Below are 21,972 nucleotides of genomic sequence, written 5' to 3'. Positions count from 1 at the left end.
CCATCACTTCATCAGCAAGCTTTCAAGCAAGCGCCATCATCTACACACTACCCCTCCACCAACCACATCCCTTCGAGACGACAGTCTGACTTCTAAGATAGCAGCTTTGCCTCTACAGTTGCACCAATCTTAGAATCGGTGGTGAAATCGTAAGGCATTCGATTTTAAACCACCTGGTGGCAGTACGCTACCAATCATACGACAGATGTCTACAGAGAGACCTCTGTCAGAATAGAAGAACCTGTCAACTCTACGCAGCACCGTATCAAGATTCCAATCCAATATCAAACAAGACTCCCAACCAAGTGATTGAAATCAAACCACAAGATTCCATTCTGCTACCACAAAACCCAATCTCCAAGAGAATACTCCACCTCACCTCTACCGTCCTCCACCGAGACAAATGCAAAATCTACAAACTCAGCACCTCACTCAGTAAGCAATTACCAATTCCTATCCCTTCAAGCAGCAAACCCAAGCTGAGACCAGACGAATTCAATCAGATGTAGAGATCCAGCGCACCAACTCCAAGATCGACACGACATCACGACTTCAGTCAAGATGCAGTGGACCCAGGCCAACGAGACACATCCAAGAGACAATCTCATCCGCCATCCACAACTACCGTCACCAATCACTGTGAGTATAAACCATAGACTCCCACTAATTCCCCCCTTTTTTTATAATTTAGGAGCCAGACGAGAACCAGCCTCCACCCCCACCCCTTCATGACCAGCCAGACCAGGAAATTCACAGCAGTTAGGCCCAGACCCACCTAACCCACCTCCAACCCCCATCATGACCAGCCAGACCAGGAAATTCACAGCAGTTAGGCCCAGACCCACCTAACCCACCTCCACCCCTCATCATGACCAGCCAGACCAGGGAATTTGCAGCGGTTAGGCCCAGACCAGCCTCACCCACCTCCAACCCCCTCCATGACCACCCAGACCAGGAGCCTCGCATTGGTTAGGCCCCGACCCACCTAACCCACCTCCACCACTTCCACCCACACCAGGAGCTTCACAGCAGTTAGGGCCGGACCCGCCTAACATACCTGCTCATCGCATCGGGTCAGCATCTTCGCTTACCCACCCCAACCATTCAACCTCACCCTCCACCCACCGCCACCCTTGGCTCACCGAGAATTGCTAACCCATGCATTGTTCAATGCCAACTAAGAATCAACACCTCAGCCCACACTAGTGTCACATCCACCCACAGTGCCAACCAGTGCTACCCAGACTTCAGTGCAGACCTACCATAAGTACCCAAATTTTTTAATTTTATACTTGTATATCATAAACCCATAGATGCATATAAATAACCCATGTATCAAAGACATAAAATAATCACTTTAATTAAAATTCTTTAGATGTAAAATAACCCACGCAGAACTATCAGAAATAACTATTAATTACAGTTATAGAATATCACCAAGACCACGATAGACAGAACTCAATAATCAAATAATAAAACATCCACCAGTACAATTTTAACTTATGAGATAATTTTTCAATTTCAACGTAGACTAACTCAAAATAACAAAATGTCACCGCGAAGAAATCTCCCAAACAGTCACCCGATAAATTAGGACAAACCAAAGTACATCGACAAATCCCAAGATGAACATAACTAACACTTAAACTATGAAATTACATTAATTATTCCTCCTTTGGACGCAGGACGTCATGCAATTCGACAGGTTAGGTCCTCACGATCATTTACTTATCAAACTTTTCCCACTATCTGTAAAAGTACTTCTTTACTTCCTTCCAACCGTGAAGCCCCGGAATAATACACTCAAAACTCCCCCACTCCAAGAAGATGAATAAGCATTCATACATTAGAATTTTTCAAAAAAATTAACTGCCTTAAATAGATATAAATATGTATAATCGCGATAATAAAAACAACAGAAAGCATAATTTCCCATGAAAATTGTAGCCAATAACCATTCACAATACTAGCAACTTTGTATATATCTCTATGCAATGTATAAATATTTACCAATATATATGAATATTTAGCTCTACACAAACTAACATATTAATTAAAAACAAACTAACCATCTAGGATGTCATGTCTTCAGTAAAGCTATGACTAGTGAAAGTGTACAAACTAAATATATCTCAGAGAAAAGAGATCATCAAAAATTCTCATTGAACAGAGAAAGAACACAAGTGAAAATTCATTCTCATTGAAAAGAGAATATACAAGTGTAAAATATTTACATAGCTTTATTGAACACATTCAAGACATGATAATATATGCAAACAAAAAAACTTTTTACTCATTCAAACAAATTTTATCATATCTTAAGATATGATAATATATGCAAAAAAAAAACTTTTTACTCATTCAAACAAATTTTATCATATCTTAAGATTTTTACAATTATGTATGCCAAACCCCACTGTCACGACCTTAACCAAAGTTACGCGGACGTACCTCAAAAGGTCAGGGAGCCAATGTAACCATTACTAACCAGCACCTACCACGCACGTGATCCACATGCTTGCAACATAGCGAGACTCCCCTCTTGCTTACCTTGCATTTCCCAGAACATACATCTAACGAAACACATTTCAAGACAAACAAGATATAGATACCCAATGTCACCAGACTAACCTATTAAAAATCCTTTATTATAACTGCCCTATTATACTACCCATAAACTAACATATATATAATATACCTAACAACACCCACCAACTGACCCCAATGTATAGAATAGCGAGACTAACACCTTTACTTACAACAACCCACTAACCCCCTATATTAACCTACGACACCTATGTCACAAACGCCAGAGCTGGGTAGGTGAAGAGCCTACCCGCCAGAGCTGGGCAGGTCAAGAGCCTACCGGACAGAGCTGAGCAGGTCAAGCCTCCCAGCCAGGTGTGCCCGAGGCCTATATATATTCTATTTTGTTAATAGCTCCAGATTAATAAATAGAAGAAAACTTCCCCTTTGGAGTTTATCTCGCCCGCATTAAGTCCATCTTATGTAATCACAACCATTATTGGTTACAGTTGTCACCTCTCCTTGTGTGATAAAAAATAGAGAGCAAGTGGTTATAGTTCAATAAGAGGGATCTTTAGCCCCAGGAAACATCATTAACCACTTCAGTATGAGACAAATTCTCGTGCACAGCATCAGCTGCCATATGTATGATGCATCACACTATTTGCATTATAAAATATAAAGTCACTACTGTATTACTTGTTCTCTTTCACTCATCACTGATCTCAATAATACCTACTTACTGATGCAAATAAAGAACATATCTGACTTACCTCCTCTTGAAAATTACATGCTCAAGCTCTGGAAAAGGTGGAAGGGTCAAAGAACCATCCTCAACAAATGTACCATTAATAATAGTTAGCTGCTGTACATCCTGTGTTAAAGTCTGCAGTCTGTCAAGTCTATCAAGATTGTGACAAACAATCTGAAATGAAACAAATTACATAATTTTTTATACTATTCAATCAAACAATTATTGCCTAGAGTTTTACTATGTGGAAAAAACCCACCCCCACAGTGGCTGGCAACAGTCCTTTGAACTTCCCACAGATCTCTTTGGGAAGAAACTTTGGAATGTTGTCTATTTCACCAGCCAAAAGTGGTGAAAAGAGAAGAGCAGTCACCAGTTGTCAGCAGCTCATGTGTGTAAAAGTGTAATGAGTATAAAGTTAATAAAGAATGATCTTTGGCCAAGTCCAGAGACTGAGTGTCAGCCCCTCATGGCTGTCCTACAACCACACACACTTAATGACCCAGGTTTTAGGGCTCTAGTTGGAGATCTCCTCCCAGATCCTCTTATTACTATAGATAATTCTTTATACAGTGGAACCCCGCCATTTGTCCACCTCTCTACTCATACAACTCATTATTCGTCCAACTTGTTCAAGTAAAATTCAACTCGTCATTCATACGCTTGCCCCGCGATTCGAACAGCGTCACCTTGTTACTGGCCGCGCCACGCGGTCACTTCAGCTCAGTCTCGTACATGACTTAGACGATGGGATAAATAGTGATGTTAGTAAGTTTGCAGATGACACTAGAATAGGACGCCTAATTGGGTCAGGAGATGATGCAGAGATTCTGCAGGATGATCTTAATAAATTGTTAACATGGTCGGAGAAATGGCAAATGAACTTCAATATCTCTAAGTATAGTGTGTTAAACGTAGGGCTACACAACCCTAAAAATAGATACATCTTAGATAACACGTTTTTAGAAAAATCTGAGTGCAAGAGGGACTTGGGAGTTCTGGCGAGTCCGGACCTTAAAACCAGGAAGCAGTGCATTAGTGCCAGAAATAAAGCTAACACAGCATTAGGTTTCATAGCTAGGACGGTAACGAATAGAAGTGCAGAGGTAATTATTAAACTCTATCTAGCGATAGTTAGACCCATCCTTGACTATGTGGTACAGTTTTGGTCTCCGTCCTACAGAATGGACATAAATTCACTAGAATCAGTACAGAGAAGAATGACCAAAATGATACATGGACTCGGAAATTTGCCTTACGAAGAGAGGCTTAGGCACCTAAACTTACACTCTCTGGAAAGACGCAGAGTGCGGGGAAATCTAACAGAAGTGTTCAAGTGGATCAAAGTGAGATGCAAACAAGGTCATCATAATAAAACAACAGGGCAGGACTCGCAATACTGGGTATAAACTGGACAAATTTAGATTTAAAAAGGAAATAGGCAAGAATTGGTTTACTAATAGGGTGGTTGATGAATGAAATAAACTTAGTAACCATGTAGTAAGCGCTGAAACTATCAGTTGTTTTAAAAAACGATTAGACAACTTTATGGAAGGGGACGACAGGTGGTGATGGATACGGAGCTGCCTAGTGTAGGCCTTATGGTCTCTTGCAATTTCCTTTATTCTTATGTTCTTATGTTCCATACGCTATGCATCATCCATGCAAGCTTCGCGAAACTTTGTGCTACTTTATTGCTATTATTTTTTTTTTTTTATTAAAAACAGTGCAGCCATGGGTACAAAAAAGATGAGTGATTCAACCAAGCTTAAAAGGAAAGCAGTGAGAACAACAACTGCAGAAATTAAAGAATTGTGTTATCACTGGGAGAAAACACAGAGTGGTGGAAAAATGGCATCCTAACACTGCTGTGGTCAACAGGAGCATCAATTTGTTCAATGACAATGTTATTGACCATTTTAGAAAAATTCTGAAAAATCATCAAAGGCAGACAACATTGGACAGGTTTTTAAAGAAAGAATCCCAAGATTCTTCTAGTGCAAAAAGACAGAAAAAAGAAAGAACACCAGAAAGAGAGAAAACACCTGAAGGGATGTTACCTGATGTTTATATGGAAGGTGACTCCCCTTCCAAACAGTAACATCAACATCCCTCCTCCTCCTCTCCACCTTCCACTTATGCCATCAGCTCACCTCAGTACAGGTAAAGTGCAGTTAAATTTTTATTTATTTCATGTACAGTACTGTATATTTATAGTTTTTATGTATTTTATGCTTAAAATATTATTACAAAGGTTTAAATAAGCAATCATCTGTGGGTCTGGAACAGATTAATCCAATTTACATTATATCTTATGGGAAAAAATTATTCGCCATTCGTACAAATCACCATTTGAACAGCCTCCTGGAATGGATTGTGTACAAATAGCGAGGTTCCACTGTATGTAATATTAAGGACACGCACATTCTTACAGTTTTTTAATTTTGAATCTGTCTTGAAGTTCCAGGACAAATCAGATTTATACCATACACCATAGTACCCAAGTCTAAAGTGATACTCTCCTTTGGGGCTTTTATCAAACAGAATCAACTACCACATTTGACGGCATATAGGATGCACTTTTTTTTCCCCAAAATTTTGGCTCAAAAAATCGACCTGCATCTTATACATCAAAGGTAAAGTTTGAGACCTCCCGTGGGCCTAGGCTAATCTTCTCTCTGACGCTCACTAACCCAGCTTACGTTCAGTACTTTTACCTAACCTAAATACCATGCATCTTTATTTTATTGCTGGTATTATTGTATTATTACCGGTGCTTTAAAATGAATTTGTAAAAATTAAAGCAATCTAATCTGAAATGCTCCAACTTGCATTTAGAAACATCAGCTGATCGGTGCTCTGACTTACCGGTAATGTCATCTGTTGGCGAAGAATAAAACTACAGTATGATCATTGCCAGCACTGCCAGATGTATGACCCAGTGCTGTATGACCTATGACATTTTGATTTAATTAGCAAATTTGTATGACTTTTTAGTCCATATGTACATTTTCAATGAATTGTTGATTTTCTAATGATTGTACAACATTTTGAAGCCTTATTGTACAACAATTGATTACAAAGTACGGTATGCAGCTCGTGCAGAGTGCACATAGGTTAGACATCTTGGTACGAAATTATTATTATCATTATTATTTGTGTTATTAATTATCAATTATTATTAATTATCAATTATTATTAATTATCAATTATTATTAATTATCAATTATCATTATTATTATCAGTTATTAATTATCATTATTATTATTATTATTATTATTATTATTATTATTATTATCATTATTATTATCATTATTATTATCAATATTATTAGCAATATTATTATCAATATTATTATCATTACTATTATTATCATTGATGATTTTTTTTTATTATCGATATTATTATCAATTATCATTATCATCATCATTATCATTATCATTAATTATCATTGTTATTAATTATCAGTTATTATCATTATTTATTATTATTATTATTATTATTATTATTATTATTATTATCAATATTATCAATATTATCATTACTATCATCATTACTATTATTATCATTGATGATTGATGAATCATTATTAATCATCAATTATCATTATTATTATCATTATTATTATTATTAATTATAATTATTATCATTATTATTATCATTATCAATATTATTATTATTATTAGTTCCTGCTATTGAGCTGTCTTGTGTATGCTTATTGCTTGCCTGTACTGTCAAATTCCTTTTATACAGCTATGTTTCTGCTTGTGTAATGTACAGCTACAGTTTTCAACAATATATGCTTAAATACACTAAAAACTTTTTTCTTTAATCAGATCTGCTAAAATGGGGGTGCGTCTTATATGACCATGCATCTTATATGCCGTCAAATACGGTAAGTATTATCAATTTTCTGGTTAATATTCTCAAACAGTACCCTGCTCAATAGCTTAAATGTATGACCTATAAATAAATGACAATTTCTTACTTTGACTTTGTCCGTCTTATTCTCCTCTACGTCACATGGCAAACTGTTTGTATGAACTACGATGGTTTCCTGTATGATAAGATTTTTTTTTATCATAAAACAGCACAGTAACTGATAGAATGATACAGAGAGCAAGAATTCATCTTTAGTTTTAATGTATCATAATTCATTTATGGCCAAAATGATCAATTCACTTTTATGTGAACAGAAAACTTACTAGTTCAACTGGTGAAATGAGAAATACTGCTATGCAGTACAGCTGCCACATACTTCCTATCATCTGAAAAGAAAAGATAATTAATTTTACTGGTGAAATGAGAAATACTGCTATGCAGTACAGCTGCCACATACTTCCTATCATCTGAAAAGAAAAGATAATTAATTTTACTATGTGCAAGAAACAAACACTTGTGGAGTTCCCTATTTTCTTTTGCTGCACTTTGTGACTTTAGTATAATACATATCTTTTTTATAGCAAAGTACAGTGGAACCTCAGATAACGAACTTAATCCCTTCCATAGCTCCATTTTCAAACTGAAGCATTTGCTGAAATAATTATGGCAAATGCACCAAAACACTACTGAACCAATGGAATTCTGACTGAACATGCTCTTGGTCTTTGATCAGATATTGGACTCATGATCAACAGCTATTACCCTCATGGATGAGAGCATTTGTATTTACCTAGTTGTATCTTATGAGAAGCGGAGCTAAGCTCGTGGTGTCCCATCTTTGTATCTCAGTGTCTAGGTTGCTCTTAAATTTGTGTATGGTCTTTGCACACACTAATATTTTGTCCAGTTTGTTCCAGATGTCTACCACTCTGTGTGGATTTTTTTTTTTCAGGTCTCTTCTATAACTATTCTTTTTGAGTTTTTTCATGTCCTCTTGTGTTCTATTTATTTAGTAAGTCTTCTCTATTAAGGACTTCCATGCCCTTCATGATTCTGTAGCTGGTCAGTAGGTTGCCTTCCTCTTCTTTGTTCCAAGTTGGTAATTTTAATTTAGCCAGTCTCTCCTCATATGACAGGTCTGAAAGTGTTGGGGCAATTTTCATAGTTGCTCTCTGGATTCTTTCAATTTTCTTTATATTCTTTTTGTACTGGGTGACCATAGTGTCACAGCATACTCCAGTCTAGGCATTATTGGTGTGATTAATATTTTTCTAACCATTTCTTCATCTAAATAGGTAAAAGCCACCTTTATTGATCTTAGCAAGTTGTAGGATTCTCCGACAATTTTGTTTGTTTATCAGAGGACAAGTCATTTGAGATAATTACTCCCAGGTCTTTCTTCACTTCCTTTGTTCCAATTGTATAGTGTCCTGATATTCTTTTTTTTACTTTTTCCAAACTCCATTATGCTACATTTCTACTTCCCACTTCTAATTCCACTTCCAAAGCTTGTTTAGGTTTCTCTGTAGTGGTTCACGATCCATTTCGGTTTTCACTTTCCTCAACAATTTAGCATTATCTGCAAAGAAGCTCATGTAACATTCCACATCACCATCCATGTCATTCACATAAATAGCAAACATTACTGGGGCCAACACTGTTCCCTGTGGAACTCCACTAATTACCTCCTCCCAACATGAACACTTTTCTCTGAGCATTACTCTAATTTTTTTACCATGCAGGAAATCCTCTATCCAGTTTAGTAAGTTACCTTGTATCCCTCATATGTTTTCCATTTTTTTTTTTTTTGTGTGTGGTAATTTGTTGAAGGTTTTTTGTAAGTCTAGGAAAGCACAATCAGTCCATCCATCCTTTTCTTGTATTATAGCTATTAGTCTTTAGTAGAAACAGATTAAATTTGTAGCACATGATCTTCCCTGTCTGAATCCAAATTGTCTTGAATTTATATTGTTTTCTTCCAGGTGTTTTATCCATCTATTCTTGATCAATTTCTCACAAAATTTGGCTACAGTGCTTGTGAGAGAGACCAGTCTGTAATTTGTTGGTTCTTCTTTGTTTCCTCCTTTATATATTGGTATAATGTTGGCATTTTCCCAGTCTTTTGGTATTTTTCTTTCTTTGAATGAGCAATTTATTATGTTGTATATTTTGTCCATTAGTTCTTCTTTACATTCTTTTAGTATCCAATTTGCAATTTGTTTGAGCTGTGTGATTTCCTAATGTCAAGGTTTGTTAATTGATCCATTATTTCTTTTTGTGTTATTGTTATTTCTCTCATGGGGGGAGATCACACTTCACTTCCTTCATCCCAATGCTGTACTTTTTCTCTAGTGAAAACAGACTTGAAGTGATTGTTCATGACTTCAGCCATTTCTAGATCCTCTGTGTATTCTGCATCTCCATGGCATAATTTCACCATTTTCTGTTTATTTTTGTGTGTACATGTATATACATATATTTGTACCACAAAAAATTATTTGTAAACAGAGACAATAAACTCTATGCATAGGTATGCAGTTCATAAAGTATCAAGTATCACCAAGAAGATAATACAGGTAAATAAAGAAACTGCTGTATTTTTCAATCCTCCTCCTCATTCCACATTCCTTCTTTGCATACTATGTCACTTCATCCTTAAAATAAACTCAATCCTCTCCTACTCTCACCTCTACACTATTCTTCACCACCTCCCACAGCTTCTCATTTAAATTGCTTAATCTATGAACCTCTCTACCTTCCATCCTTCCTCTTTCTCCAACTCCACTCAACTTACATTCGACCAAAAAATTGACATTTTCCCAATGTCTCCCCAACAAGCATGAACATCCAGAACTCTTCATACCCTTCCTTTGGATACAACTACCATCCACCACCTTTTTCCCATGTATACTTATGCTGGACTTTCTTCTTAAACACTATGTTTGCCATCATCAACTCATTTTCTAAACACATCTCCAACATCAATTCTCCTTTATAGTTCTTACCTGACATTCCAAATTTTTCTACCACTCTTATCTCTTGGCTCATCCCCTACTCTAGCATTGAGAAATCTTAGCACAACTACATTGATATTCCTCCCAAAACTCTCTGAGCACTCATTTGCATCTGTCCAAAGTTTCCCTTTCCTCTTCACTCTTCTCACTATCAAGTCTATATGTGCTTACAAAAATCCACATCACTCATCCCAGTTTCACCTTCACCCATTAACTTTAACAATACTTTCTTCTACTCCACAATCCACTTTCCTATCTCATCACTTACCAGCAGTTACCCCTTCCCTCCCTCATCTCTTCACTCTCCCCAACACACTCCCAAACTCAAAATCATCCCTTTCAACTTACCAGTTTCACTTAATACTAATACATCTATCTTCCTTCTCACAAACATACTGCCTATTTCTTTCCTTTTACTCTCATCTGTACCACAGCTACATACATTTAATAGCCCAAATTTTAGGGTTCTAATAGGAAATCTCCCTCAAGACTAGGGGTGTGCCAATTAATCAGCATCGGCAAGAATCAGCACTTTTTAGGTGAATTGGTTTCAGCAAGAATCAGGATTTTTTTAAGAAAGGGATTCAGCATCAGCATCGGCAAAATATTGCCGATGCTGATGCCGATACCAATTCAGTAATTCACCTATTATTCATTGTTCTGGTGGTTGTATAGGGTAATGCAGCATTTTATGTGCAATATGAGATACCACTACCAAATAATCATTGCTTTTATTTTCACATAGTATCACAACCATAGGGAATGAGATGGCTAGGAATATGCTGTGGTAGTGGTAAACGTACACTATCGTCTAGTGCCATAACACACGTTTCAAAAATATTATGCAGAGGTGATAAAATCTGCAGACATGAGGGCAAACAACCGGAGAAACTTTTAAAAAAGCTGCACAAGTCAGAGTAAATGTTAGAGCAAATTATATTAATTTTCTATTTTATTTCTTATATAAAATTCATTTTCTTTTTTAAACAGCAAAGTTTCTACAACAGAAATTAAACGAGAGAAATATGGGAGTAAATTGTTCGGGCATCCACGGACTCTGTTGATTTTACCCGCTTAGAAGTGCAAAAAATTGCCAGATGGATTTACTCCCACTTATTCCATAGCAATTTATAGCCAAACAAATAGTTTATAAAGAATTCTTTATGTATTTTGACAAGTAAATACATAACAATATATCTTTATGCTTTTAGACAATGACAGCTATGACTGAGTCATGTGTAAATGATTTGCTGCCAAATTCACAATCACACAAGTCAAATTTGGACAAAGTGAAACCTCAAAGAAAAATTTTATATTTTTATCTGTTCTGACACTACAAAGCAAAGTTAATAAATTTCACTCCCTCCCACTGGAACCACATGACTTGGATTCCTTGAATTGGCACAGAGATAACCACAACTCCTATCCTGAACTTGAAAAAGTTGCCAACAAAATGCTGTGCTCTCCATCATCTTTAGTGGAGAATGAATGCCTCTTCAGCATTGGTGGTAATGTCTACACCCCACACCATAACCGCTTGACTCCAGAAACAGGGGAGAAATTGATGCTGATAAACTTCAATTTGTGAATGTTTAACTTTGACTGTTGACCCATGGAATGCAGCAGTACTCAGGTGAGTCAGCATGTCAAAAAAGAAAGTTTAATTGAGTTTTTTGTTCTTTTTTGTATTTTATGCCAAGACACAGATTTTGAAAAAATATATATATATTATTTTTTGGCCATTTCCCGCATTCCATAGGTCAAATATTAGATAGTAGAGACTGAGTTAGGTTTAGGTTTTACTATTAAGTTAGGATTAAGAAATTGATTAATAAATTTTACACTCTGCACATGTGTTTTATTAAAACCATGCATTAAATGATTCAAGTTACTTGAAGTTAGTAGTTACATCAATCTATGAAATAGGTCATTTTTAACCTCTTTTTCAACTGACAGAGACTAATACAATCATACATTGATAATCATAAAGTGGTCAATCAATAAACACTTCATTAAGTTCATTCAATCATTAGCATCCAACAGCTCAACAGCTGGTGTGTATAAATCTACATAGATCATATAGCAAGTAAAAACCATAGTTTAATTACTTTATATTAAAAACTGATATACTGTAATTATATAAAGTAGAATCGGCATCAGCATTGACAACTAAGGGTGAATAGGAATCAACATCAGCAACTAAGAGTGAATACGGTAGGAATCGGCATTGGCATCGGCAAAAAAATGGAATCAGAACACTCCTACTCCAGACCCTCTTATGCCTTGACTTCTTGTAAGATAATTATCATAATTTGTTGGAGAGCAGGATATTCAGTCCCATCACTGTGTCCCACTTTGTCACCTCTCACAACTCACATGGGAATCATGGTGGCAGAATTCTTTCCTCACCATACCACAAAGGACAGAGGGGAAAAGAAAAAGTATACTCAAAGAAATGGTTCAGGACATTTTCAAGGGAACAGCATAACAAGGGGTTTGTTGCAGTACAAAAGTAGCATCATTTCTCTCAGAATAATGATTTTACTCTAACATAGACAAAATGATGTGTGGCTCTCATCCATAGGGGTGTCCCAAAACAGTCCATAAATTATTGGCTGCATGTTATTGTGCAATTAATACTACACAATAACATGCAGTCAATACCCCAGCACAGGGATGTACCAACAGAGAATGGTCCTGGTTATAGATTCAATCTGGCCCAGATGCAACCACCATACAGAAGACACAGAACATCTCATACTAAAAATTCCTACATTTAGTGTTTAGGCCAAGTTTAATGCAATTACTGGCAGCAACAGAGCTGGCTATGGTTCTGGAATCAGGAATATCAACAGTTTTTTCTTTCTGATTTTTGCAAAGTCTAAAATGCTAAGGAATGATGGATCCTGGTTCCAGAGATGACAGCTACAGTGATAGACATGGTATAGTAATGCTGGAGGAGTGGCCAAGGAGACATACAGTACCTGTTAGTACTCGTAAGAACATCCTACAGAACTGCAGGGTTTACCAGAGTGCTGAATTCTTAACCCATTCAACTCCGATGACAAGATGTCTTGTCATTTGGTCAAATAAAACAAAAAATCATAAAACACCAAAATGTTTGATCAAACACCAGAAAAATATGACGTCAGTCCTCGCTTCGCTGCGAGCGAAGCGAGGAGGACTGACGTCATATTTTTCTGGTGTTTGATCAAACATTTTGGTGTTTTATGATTTTTTGTTTTATTTGACCAAATGACAAGACATCTTGTCATCGGAGATGAATGGGTTAAGGAGTGATTATAGATTTGTGGTCACAATACTAAGACTGCATATATCAAATTCAGAAGAATCCTGAGATGTAACCTAACTAGGTTTCATCTGCAGAAGCTCAGGGATGATGCATGTGCACAGGAGTAATGGTAGCAATCCCTAATTGGTTTGAAGTTCTTGGCACTCTTGAGGACCCTAAAGAACTGTGGGACACTTTTAACATGAAACTATGAAAGCTGCCAAGGAGTATATTAGAGAGCATCTAAGATCAAGGAGTGGTGTGGCATCATGGGAGACACTGGAGAGAATAGAGTTGAGCTGTGCTGTTGGAATGGCTAGGGACCTGGACCAATACAGGAAAGGTACATCTGGTGAACCACTGAGGATGATCAGGCCATTTTAGTGCAAATGACCTCAGGCCTGCTTACCAAGCCCTGAAGAAACTCTGCTCCAAATCTGTGACACAGGAACACAGTCCAAACAACTGATCAATCCTGTTGAGAGTTGTTTCAAGTGGGAAGGGTAGCTGCATGAGAACTTGCTCAGAGACCACAGGGGGCTGCAACAGCATGTGAGTGAAGCAACATATTCCCTAACACATGCTCCCAATTGACAATGATGATAGTTCTATGCTAGAATCCTAATCACCACTCACTCGTCTCATTATATCACATAAGCATCACCATCTAAACATAAAAAACAGTTCATTCCTCAAATATATACATCCTACCACCAGGACCTAACTTGTGCACTTGCACTCAGGACACCATCCAATATTGAAACAGTTACCATCACAGAATAGGCCTGGTCACAGAATCAAACTACCCTAGATGTAACCATCATACATAAGACACAGAGCACCTCATTCTACAATGCCTCTCACTAACAATCCCTGGACAATAATGCACTATCTTTTTATTTCCTGAGAGGATGAAAGGGCTCGAAGGCCACCTTGGAAAGGGTAGTAATATTTTGACATGACACACTCAACCATCTGATATGGTGAGTACCAAGTCTTGGATGTTCCCTAAGAAGATGAAAGGCCACAAAGGTGTTTGAAAGCATTATGTCAACAATAATATAATGCATATCTAGAGTCAAGCCGGTCTAGGAAATTGAAGATAGATTAAAACCCTCAAGAACAACAGGCTTGTACTACTAGTGTGATGCCACCACATACACACACACACTTGTCATCAGACAGAAAGGAGGTCCAGCGATTGAGCTCCGACTTAGTGCTTTGTTTGAATCAGGAAAAATGCCTTGTTGTTTTTCGGGATGTAGCGTTGTGTTCTTCAGTGACCAGTAAGGTTTCTAATCCAGTACTTGAAAAAGTACAGTTTTTAGCACAAAATGGAGGAAGAAAAAAGAATCAACAAACCAACAAAGAGAGGATTAGATATGAGAAGAGTGGAGTCACCACTGGGAATGATCCCTAAGAGAATGTGTATAAGTGTGTGGCTCCCATGTTTTTTGGGGGTTTTATCGCGTAGGGGGAGTGCCAAAGGAGGGGATAGGTTTCTAAGTGACTTGTGAATGGATAATCTATGCATCTCTCACTGATGCAGTGATTAGCTGAGCCAGTGGCTGCTACAATTAGGAAAACAGATTTGAAATTTGAAAGAAAGAATCAAAATGCCCGAGGCCGAGCTTGTTTACAAGTTCAACAAGGGTGTCAGTGTGGCAGTGTTTGAGGGTCATAAACCAACATACCCCTCCTTCCCCCTCCCCCCAAACACAACTCGCACGCCGAGTAAACGGCTAGACCTACTCCTCCTCCCTCTCTCCTCCTTATCCCTGCTCTTCCCTCATCCAAGTCTCCTCCTCCCCCCTTCATATCCTTCTCTTTCCGATTTCTTTTCCAAACTTTTAATCATCCTGACTTCGCCGCTCGTCGTGGTAAGAAGGGCAGAAAGGATAAACCTGGCACACAGAAGTGATCTTAAACGACTTGTCTAAATCCCCGAGTGGGGCCGACGTTGTTGCTGTTGTTGTTGTTGCGAGTACATACGAGTGTTTTTAAGTGTCTCCAGTTCAAGAATTCGCAATCGGTGCTTCGGATCCTGCCATGAATAGTGTATACACGTGAAAATTTACAACATGGCATCAGGGATGACCGGTATGCTTTTAGCCCTGCTGGGAGCAGTCTTGCTGATAAACATAGCTACAGTGGTCAACCTTCATATGTTGCAGTGGGTATTCCTGGTTACCCTCTGCTCCTCTTTAACATTTTGGTGAGAGACAAAATCTCAAGGATCTCTTTTAAGCACCACACTCTGTGCCAGTTCCTTCCCCCGCCTGCCTCAACAACAAAAGGCAGAAAGTAGTGTCAGATTCATTTAGCTAAACAAAGGGGAAGTTCTCACATAACACCGAAGAGAAAAATCAACACTTCCAAGCTTCTGGTGTCCTACGCCCTCCTTCTCTGTGGTGATATACATCCCTGTCCTGGCCCAGCTGCAACAAGAGTCCCAAAACACCCATGTGTAAGCTGTCTAAAAGGAGTCCCTTACAACAAGAGAGCCATCAGCTGCAAGTCATGTGGGGAATGGACTCATATCAAGTGTTGTGGAATTTCTCTCAAAACCTACAATGCTGCCTTGGTGAATGAGGACATTCTCCACTTCAATTGCAATGGGTGTACACTCAAAGAACTACCAGGACCTCCCATGTCCGATGGTGAGGATGACCCTATACCTATTAACCCCGATTGCTGTACCTCGCCCCAGTCAACACCCAGGTATGATTTCAATTGCTTCAACAAGCAAGGCCTCCACTTCGTGCACTTGAATGCCAGAAGACTTCAACCTAAGATAGATGAGTTCCATCTACTAGCACAGCGGACCATGGCAGCAGTCATTGGTATCACCGAAACTTGGCTAGACAGTACCATCTCCGACTCAGAAATTGCAATACTGGGTTATAGTGTTGTGCATAATGATAGAAAGAGGACCGGAGGAGGGGTATGTACTTTCATTTGCAATGGTTTAGCATTCAACCCCCGTACAGACTTTATGAGTAATGAGGGGCTCAAAGCTATGTGGATAGAAATTCTGTTACCTAAATCGCATCCCATCTTATGTGGGGTCTGTTACAGACTACCGAAACAGATGTCTTTATCCTAGGTGATTTTAATACGAATCTGGCAAGTACAAATAATAACCTTGTTAAGGCAATGAGGGACTTGCTAAAATCTCATGGCCTGACACAACTGATTGATGAGCCCACTAGAATAACAGGCACATCCAGGTCCGTCATAGATCTTATCCTGGTCTCCGATTGTAATAAGATAACGCAGGCTGGTGCATGTGATTATGGTCTTAGTGACCACAAGCTCATAAATTGTAATAGGAAAGCTAGGAAGACGATTTACAACAAGCACAACACAGTGAACCTTCGACTCATGGGAACATTTTGTAGATGAACTGAGTAGGACTGACTGGTCGCCAATACTAAATTGTACCGATGTTTATGAGGCCTGGTCTAATTTCAAGTACATATTTCTTACTATCATTGACAGAGTAGTGCCTCTCAAAGAGATACAAATAAAACAGAGGACGGAACCATGGATGACAAACAAAGTACTGGGTTTAATTAGAGATAGAGACAGATTTATTGCTAGATTTAGGAAAAGTAGAAAACAGGAGGACTATAATGGCTTTCTGTACTACTGGGATCAGGTGAAATATTGGAAGGAAAAAGCCAAAGCTGATTATTGTACTAACATGGTGCACCAGAACAAACACGAAGCTTTGGCAAACTCTGAAGATCCTAGAAGTTCACACTAAGCCTAGTTAGAGAGCAGACAGGATAGGACTCATGATAAACGGCGAGCTTAACTCTGATAGGAACACCATAGCCAACCACTTCAACTCCTTTTTCACAACCATAGCCACTAAACTAGTCAAATCCCTCCCAATGGGTTCTGGGAAGTTTGGGCTGGGGTACGTTCAGGAGAACTATAAGTGTAAGTCCACAAAGTGTTTCCAACTACATAGGTCCACTTAAGAAGAAGTGTTTAAATTACTGGCTAGCATAAGTGCCAATAAGGCCACAGGGTTAGACGACATTCCTGCAAGGTTTGTTAAGGATGGAGCCACAATTATAACTCCTCCAATAATCCATATAAAAAAGTTGTCTATCAGTTCAGGATTTATCCCAAGCAACATGAAAAGGGCTTGGGTAACACCTCTTTATAAGAAAAACGCAAAAACTGAGGCAAGTAACTACAGGCCTGTTTCAATTCTAGGTATCATTTCCAAGGTTTTGGAATGTATCATATACAATCAGTTAGATACCTACCTCAGGGAACGTAATCTACTATATGCCATGCAATCTGGTTTTAGATCGAATTACTCAACAGACACCAGCTTAATATACCTTTACTATCCGATAAAACTTCAAGCATTAGGAGTGGCGAATATTGGCTGGTTCAAGTCCTACCTTACAGGTCACAAATAACTAGTACAGGTAAATGGAGCCTGCTCAGGTGAAAGAGAGATAACCTGTGATGTACCACAAGGTTCAATTCTAGGACCACTACTGTTCCTGGTCTATATTAACAACATGCCAGGTGCGGTGAACTGTAAGTTACTGCTATATGCAGATGACTCCGCACTAATTGTCTCAGGTAGGGACCCAGTTGAAGTAGAGGAGGCACTGAGTGTTGAACTGTCATCAGTCATGGACTGGCTCATAGATAACAGGCTGTCTTTATACCTTGGTAAAACAGAAAGTATTGTCTTCGCATCAAAACCCAACCTCAGGAAACACCACGATGTACAGGTCAGATGTGGGGATAATGTCTTGGAGTCAAAACAAGAGGTAACCTATCTTGGAATACCCTTAGATCAGTCCCTCTCAAGGAATGCCATATCGGATAAGATTGTATCCAAGTGTTCACATAAAGTAAAATTTATGTACAGAAAAGCCAGAAATTTTGATTTGGAAACAAAGAAGCTTCTGGTCTCAACCATGTTACAACATCACTTTGATTACACTTGTAGCCCTTGGTACAGTAGTCTGAACAGAAAAAACCAGTCTCAGCTACAGGTTGCACAAAATAAGATCATTAGATTCATGCTATATTTACCTCAACGTAGTTATATTGGTATAGTAGAATTTAGCAAGGTAGGAATGTTACCTGTAAAATATCATGTCCAGCAGCTAAAACAAAACCATGTTTACAATGTCATTCATAATTCTGCTCCCTCATATGTGAGCTGTAATTTTACATTATCTGCTGAGAATCAAACCCAGACCAGTCAAGGGTCTTATATTGTCTCATCCAGGTCCCTTCACCAAAAACAGCTTTCACTTCACAGGTGCTCAACTATGGAACTCACTACCTGTGTCCATTAAGCAGTCAAATATCAAGGTTACTTTAAAAAAAAAAGTCAAGGGTTACTATGTCTCAGCTATGGACAGAGAACAGCCTTGATTTTAAATACTACTAGCTTAGTAAGATTAGTGAGGGATACCTGACTCCATGAGTAAATACCATCCAAATCTGCATTCACCCATAACTGTTCTGACCTCCCCTTTTGTCCTTCAGAAGTTTAGTTTTGTATAACAATGTTTGATGTTACAAATTGGTTTCCACCTTTGTTTTACTAATCATAGTATGGCATATGTCTCAGGTAGGGTCCGAGAACAGTTATGATCTGACCATAATACAAGCCTGGTGAATCAGGGCACCAGACAACAAGGTAATTGGACTTTTTCCTTGTTCCCCTTGTTGTTTTCCTCATACGAGTACTGGTCCCCTGGACCCTACTTCTGGTGCTTCAGGTTATAATGTACTACTTCCTAGTGCTCATACTAATTACCCACTCTGTCCTGAGGTACAGGTAAAATTTTAGAATTAATTAATAGGTGACCCTAACTGCAATGTAGCATTCACTGTAACAACATGATACAGCTGTAGAATAATGTAGTATATCATTAATGGTACTATTCTGACATGGTACTCACTCACACTGTTTTGTTACCTTTTAGCATTATTTTGGGTATTTGTTCAGTTTTGCACCTAGACACAATACAACAATAGAAAATTAAATATTAATTTTGTAAATTATAATACATGAACGTAATATGTGATTTTCTTGGCGGAAATAAAAATAAAAAAAAATACCTTGCTATAAGCAAATATACCAATGAACAAAGTCACTAGCATAGGATCGGGACACCATCTTCTCTGTCAAGTGTTTGTTATCTGCCCGGTCTAGTTGAAATGTCAGTTACAAGGTGTACAGCCTCAGTGCTTCCAGCAGTACCTCGCAAGGTACATATTCTTGAAGGAATGCTATGGAGCTGAAATCCATGCATTCCTTCAAGCTGCAAGAACCCTATATACCCCGCAATCTGAGAGAGTGATTGAACAGCCCGCCAACATCTCTCACAACGACGAGGACAATCTGGATGACCTATAAATTGCAGGTACCGATTGGGTTAGGTTAGACAAATTTATCATCCTTTCATTTCTTTGATGTCGACATCTATCAATAACAAACATGGTGTACCATTCATCCGGAGCGACTTCGTTACTTACGAAATCTGTTTTAGCAACTTTTTTGTTTTTTATTTCCACCAAGAAAATTGCATATCATGTTGATACATTATAATTTACAAAATTAATAATTAATTTTCTATTGCTATATTGTGTCCAGGTGCAAAACTGAACATTTACCTTATTTTGTTGTTCCTTTGCTTAATGCAATGTTCCTTATTGTGATGGTGCTAAATTTTTGGTCTCAATATCCTATGTGTTTCGAACAATTTAGTACTTATATTAGCAAAACTATAACAAAGTTTATGTGTCATATGTGTACTGACTGGTATTACTCATGACTGTCTCTGGTCCCCTTAACTTAGTATAGAATAACAATCTAATGGAGTAATGTCTAATGAGGACCACAATGTTGAATGAAAATAACGTACATGCTTTTTTGTGTTATCTTCGCCCTCACTCCTCAGCAATTGCAATTGTTATTTCGAACTATGTGTTCTTGTCATTATCTGCACTTCATGTATATTGGTTCTTTGCCAAATAAATTTATTATTACTAGGATCAGCTGATAATCTACTGTCATGACTACCTTGGACTTGGTCTTGGACGAAGTTGGTTACAGCAGACAAAATTAAAACTTCTCTCTCTTCTGACATACTAACGTAATTACGAGAAGACAGGCATGACTCTTATACATACATTCCATTGATAAAAAAAATACATAATTCTTTACCTGACAAGGAGCAAAGTTAATATTTACTTAAGTTAAGAGTATCATCCTCGAACATCACTCCCGTATATAGGGCAAACTTGTTTACTATGTTGGACACATATGACGAGAGTATCGTTTGGATTACTGGGAAATGGCTTCAGACTGGTTTTACTTACAAAAGTCCAAACAAAGTTGTTTTTACTAGATAGTTTATTAAATAATTATATTTTTCTTTATCATTTTTATAAGTATTAACTATACCATGAGAGGAAATGAATAAGTAACTCACTTTCATGCGGAAGACTAACGCAAACGAACATGCTCAAGGACAAGTTGTTGTCTTATTTCCCTCTTCTTATTTTCTTTTCTTTTTTTATCCTAACTATTTTCTTCATTCATCCTTATTCTTCTCATTTTATTTTTAATTCTTCTTATCATTCTCATCCTCCTCCTTCTTCTCCTCCTCTTCTTTCTTCTTCTTCTTCTTGGCCCAAACATGAATATCATTCTTAACTTTGATTTACAACGTTACCACAGTAAAGATGAAAATCTATATAACATCCCAAAAGTTTGAAATTCCTTTCAAATGTTGGTTATTATGCACTAACACGCCAATACTTGAAAATATGCCCAACACAGACGTGACAAATAACTGCTTGCAAGCAGTTATCATATTTTTTTTAGTCAACATCCAGATGAATTCAACGTCGAATCTTTTTCTAGGGGCATTTAGGATTTGTAGCGCCCAATTTTTATATCAAGAGATAAATTCCATCAGGTCCCAATTAAACAAATTAGCTCCTCCATGGTTCCTGGATTAAGCCCTCAGCCAAGCCACAACCAGACTAAAGTGTGGTGACGCGGTGCTGGTCAAAACCGGACTGGCTGTCACACAACTCGGACTAGGCCTATATACTTGCCGTGGTTAGCAAGACGTCTCGGCTAGATCCAGCCAGCAGCCAATCAGAAACTCGGGAAAGCTCTCCGGGTACCTTCGCTGTGTCACCTGTCTCCTTTAAAAGAATGGCGTCTTGCCGAGACAAGCTGTTCTCTCCCGGGACCACTTATCTCCAGCAAGTTGCCTCGGGACCAGTTCCCTCCTGTGGCCCTTCTCTCTCAGCCCACGACACTTGAAGAGGCCCTCACTCCAGACCTTCCCTCTACGAGCCCTCGTCCGTGACCTCCGATCCTAGTATTCATTAAATCTTGTGTCTTAATGTTATTGTGAGTTTCATTTCTCTGGCTTGTCCGAACCTAACCACGACAAAGTCCCCCTTCTTTGGGAGCGAACGCCGCGGAGGGTAGG

At 38.2% G+C, this 21,972-nt stretch overlaps 1 protein-coding gene across 1 annotated transcript in view; it reads right to left on the bottom strand.

Moving 5' to 3' along the window:
* Positions 1-20,419, bottom strand: part of LOC143038584 (protein halfway-like) — a 99,194-nt gene extending 78,775 nt beyond the window's left edge. Inside the window, exons 1-5 of the mRNA XM_076207989.1 lie at positions 20,386-20,419; positions 7,582-7,626; positions 7,483-7,503; positions 7,266-7,334; positions 3,300-3,451 (exon numbers count right to left, since the gene is read on the bottom strand). Coding sequence (XP_076064104.1) covers positions 3,300-3,451; positions 7,266-7,334; positions 7,483-7,503; positions 7,582-7,626 — 287 coding nt within the window. The 5' untranslated portion in view covers positions 20,386-20,419. The remainder of the gene's footprint in view (positions 1-3,299; positions 3,452-7,265; positions 7,335-7,482; positions 7,504-7,581; positions 7,627-20,385) is intronic.
* Between the last annotated feature and the right edge of the window lie 1,553 nt (positions 20,420-21,972).

Source organism: Oratosquilla oratoria, chromosome 2, assembly GCF_046742065.1.
Source record: "Oratosquilla oratoria isolate Oo_2021 chromosome 2, ASM4674206v1, whole genome shotgun sequence".
NCBI lineage: Eukaryota > Metazoa > Arthropoda > Malacostraca > Stomatopoda > Squillidae > Oratosquilla > Oratosquilla oratoria.
The sequence above is the reverse complement of the archived record's forward strand: the minus strand, read 5'-3'. Positions and strand labels throughout refer to the sequence as shown.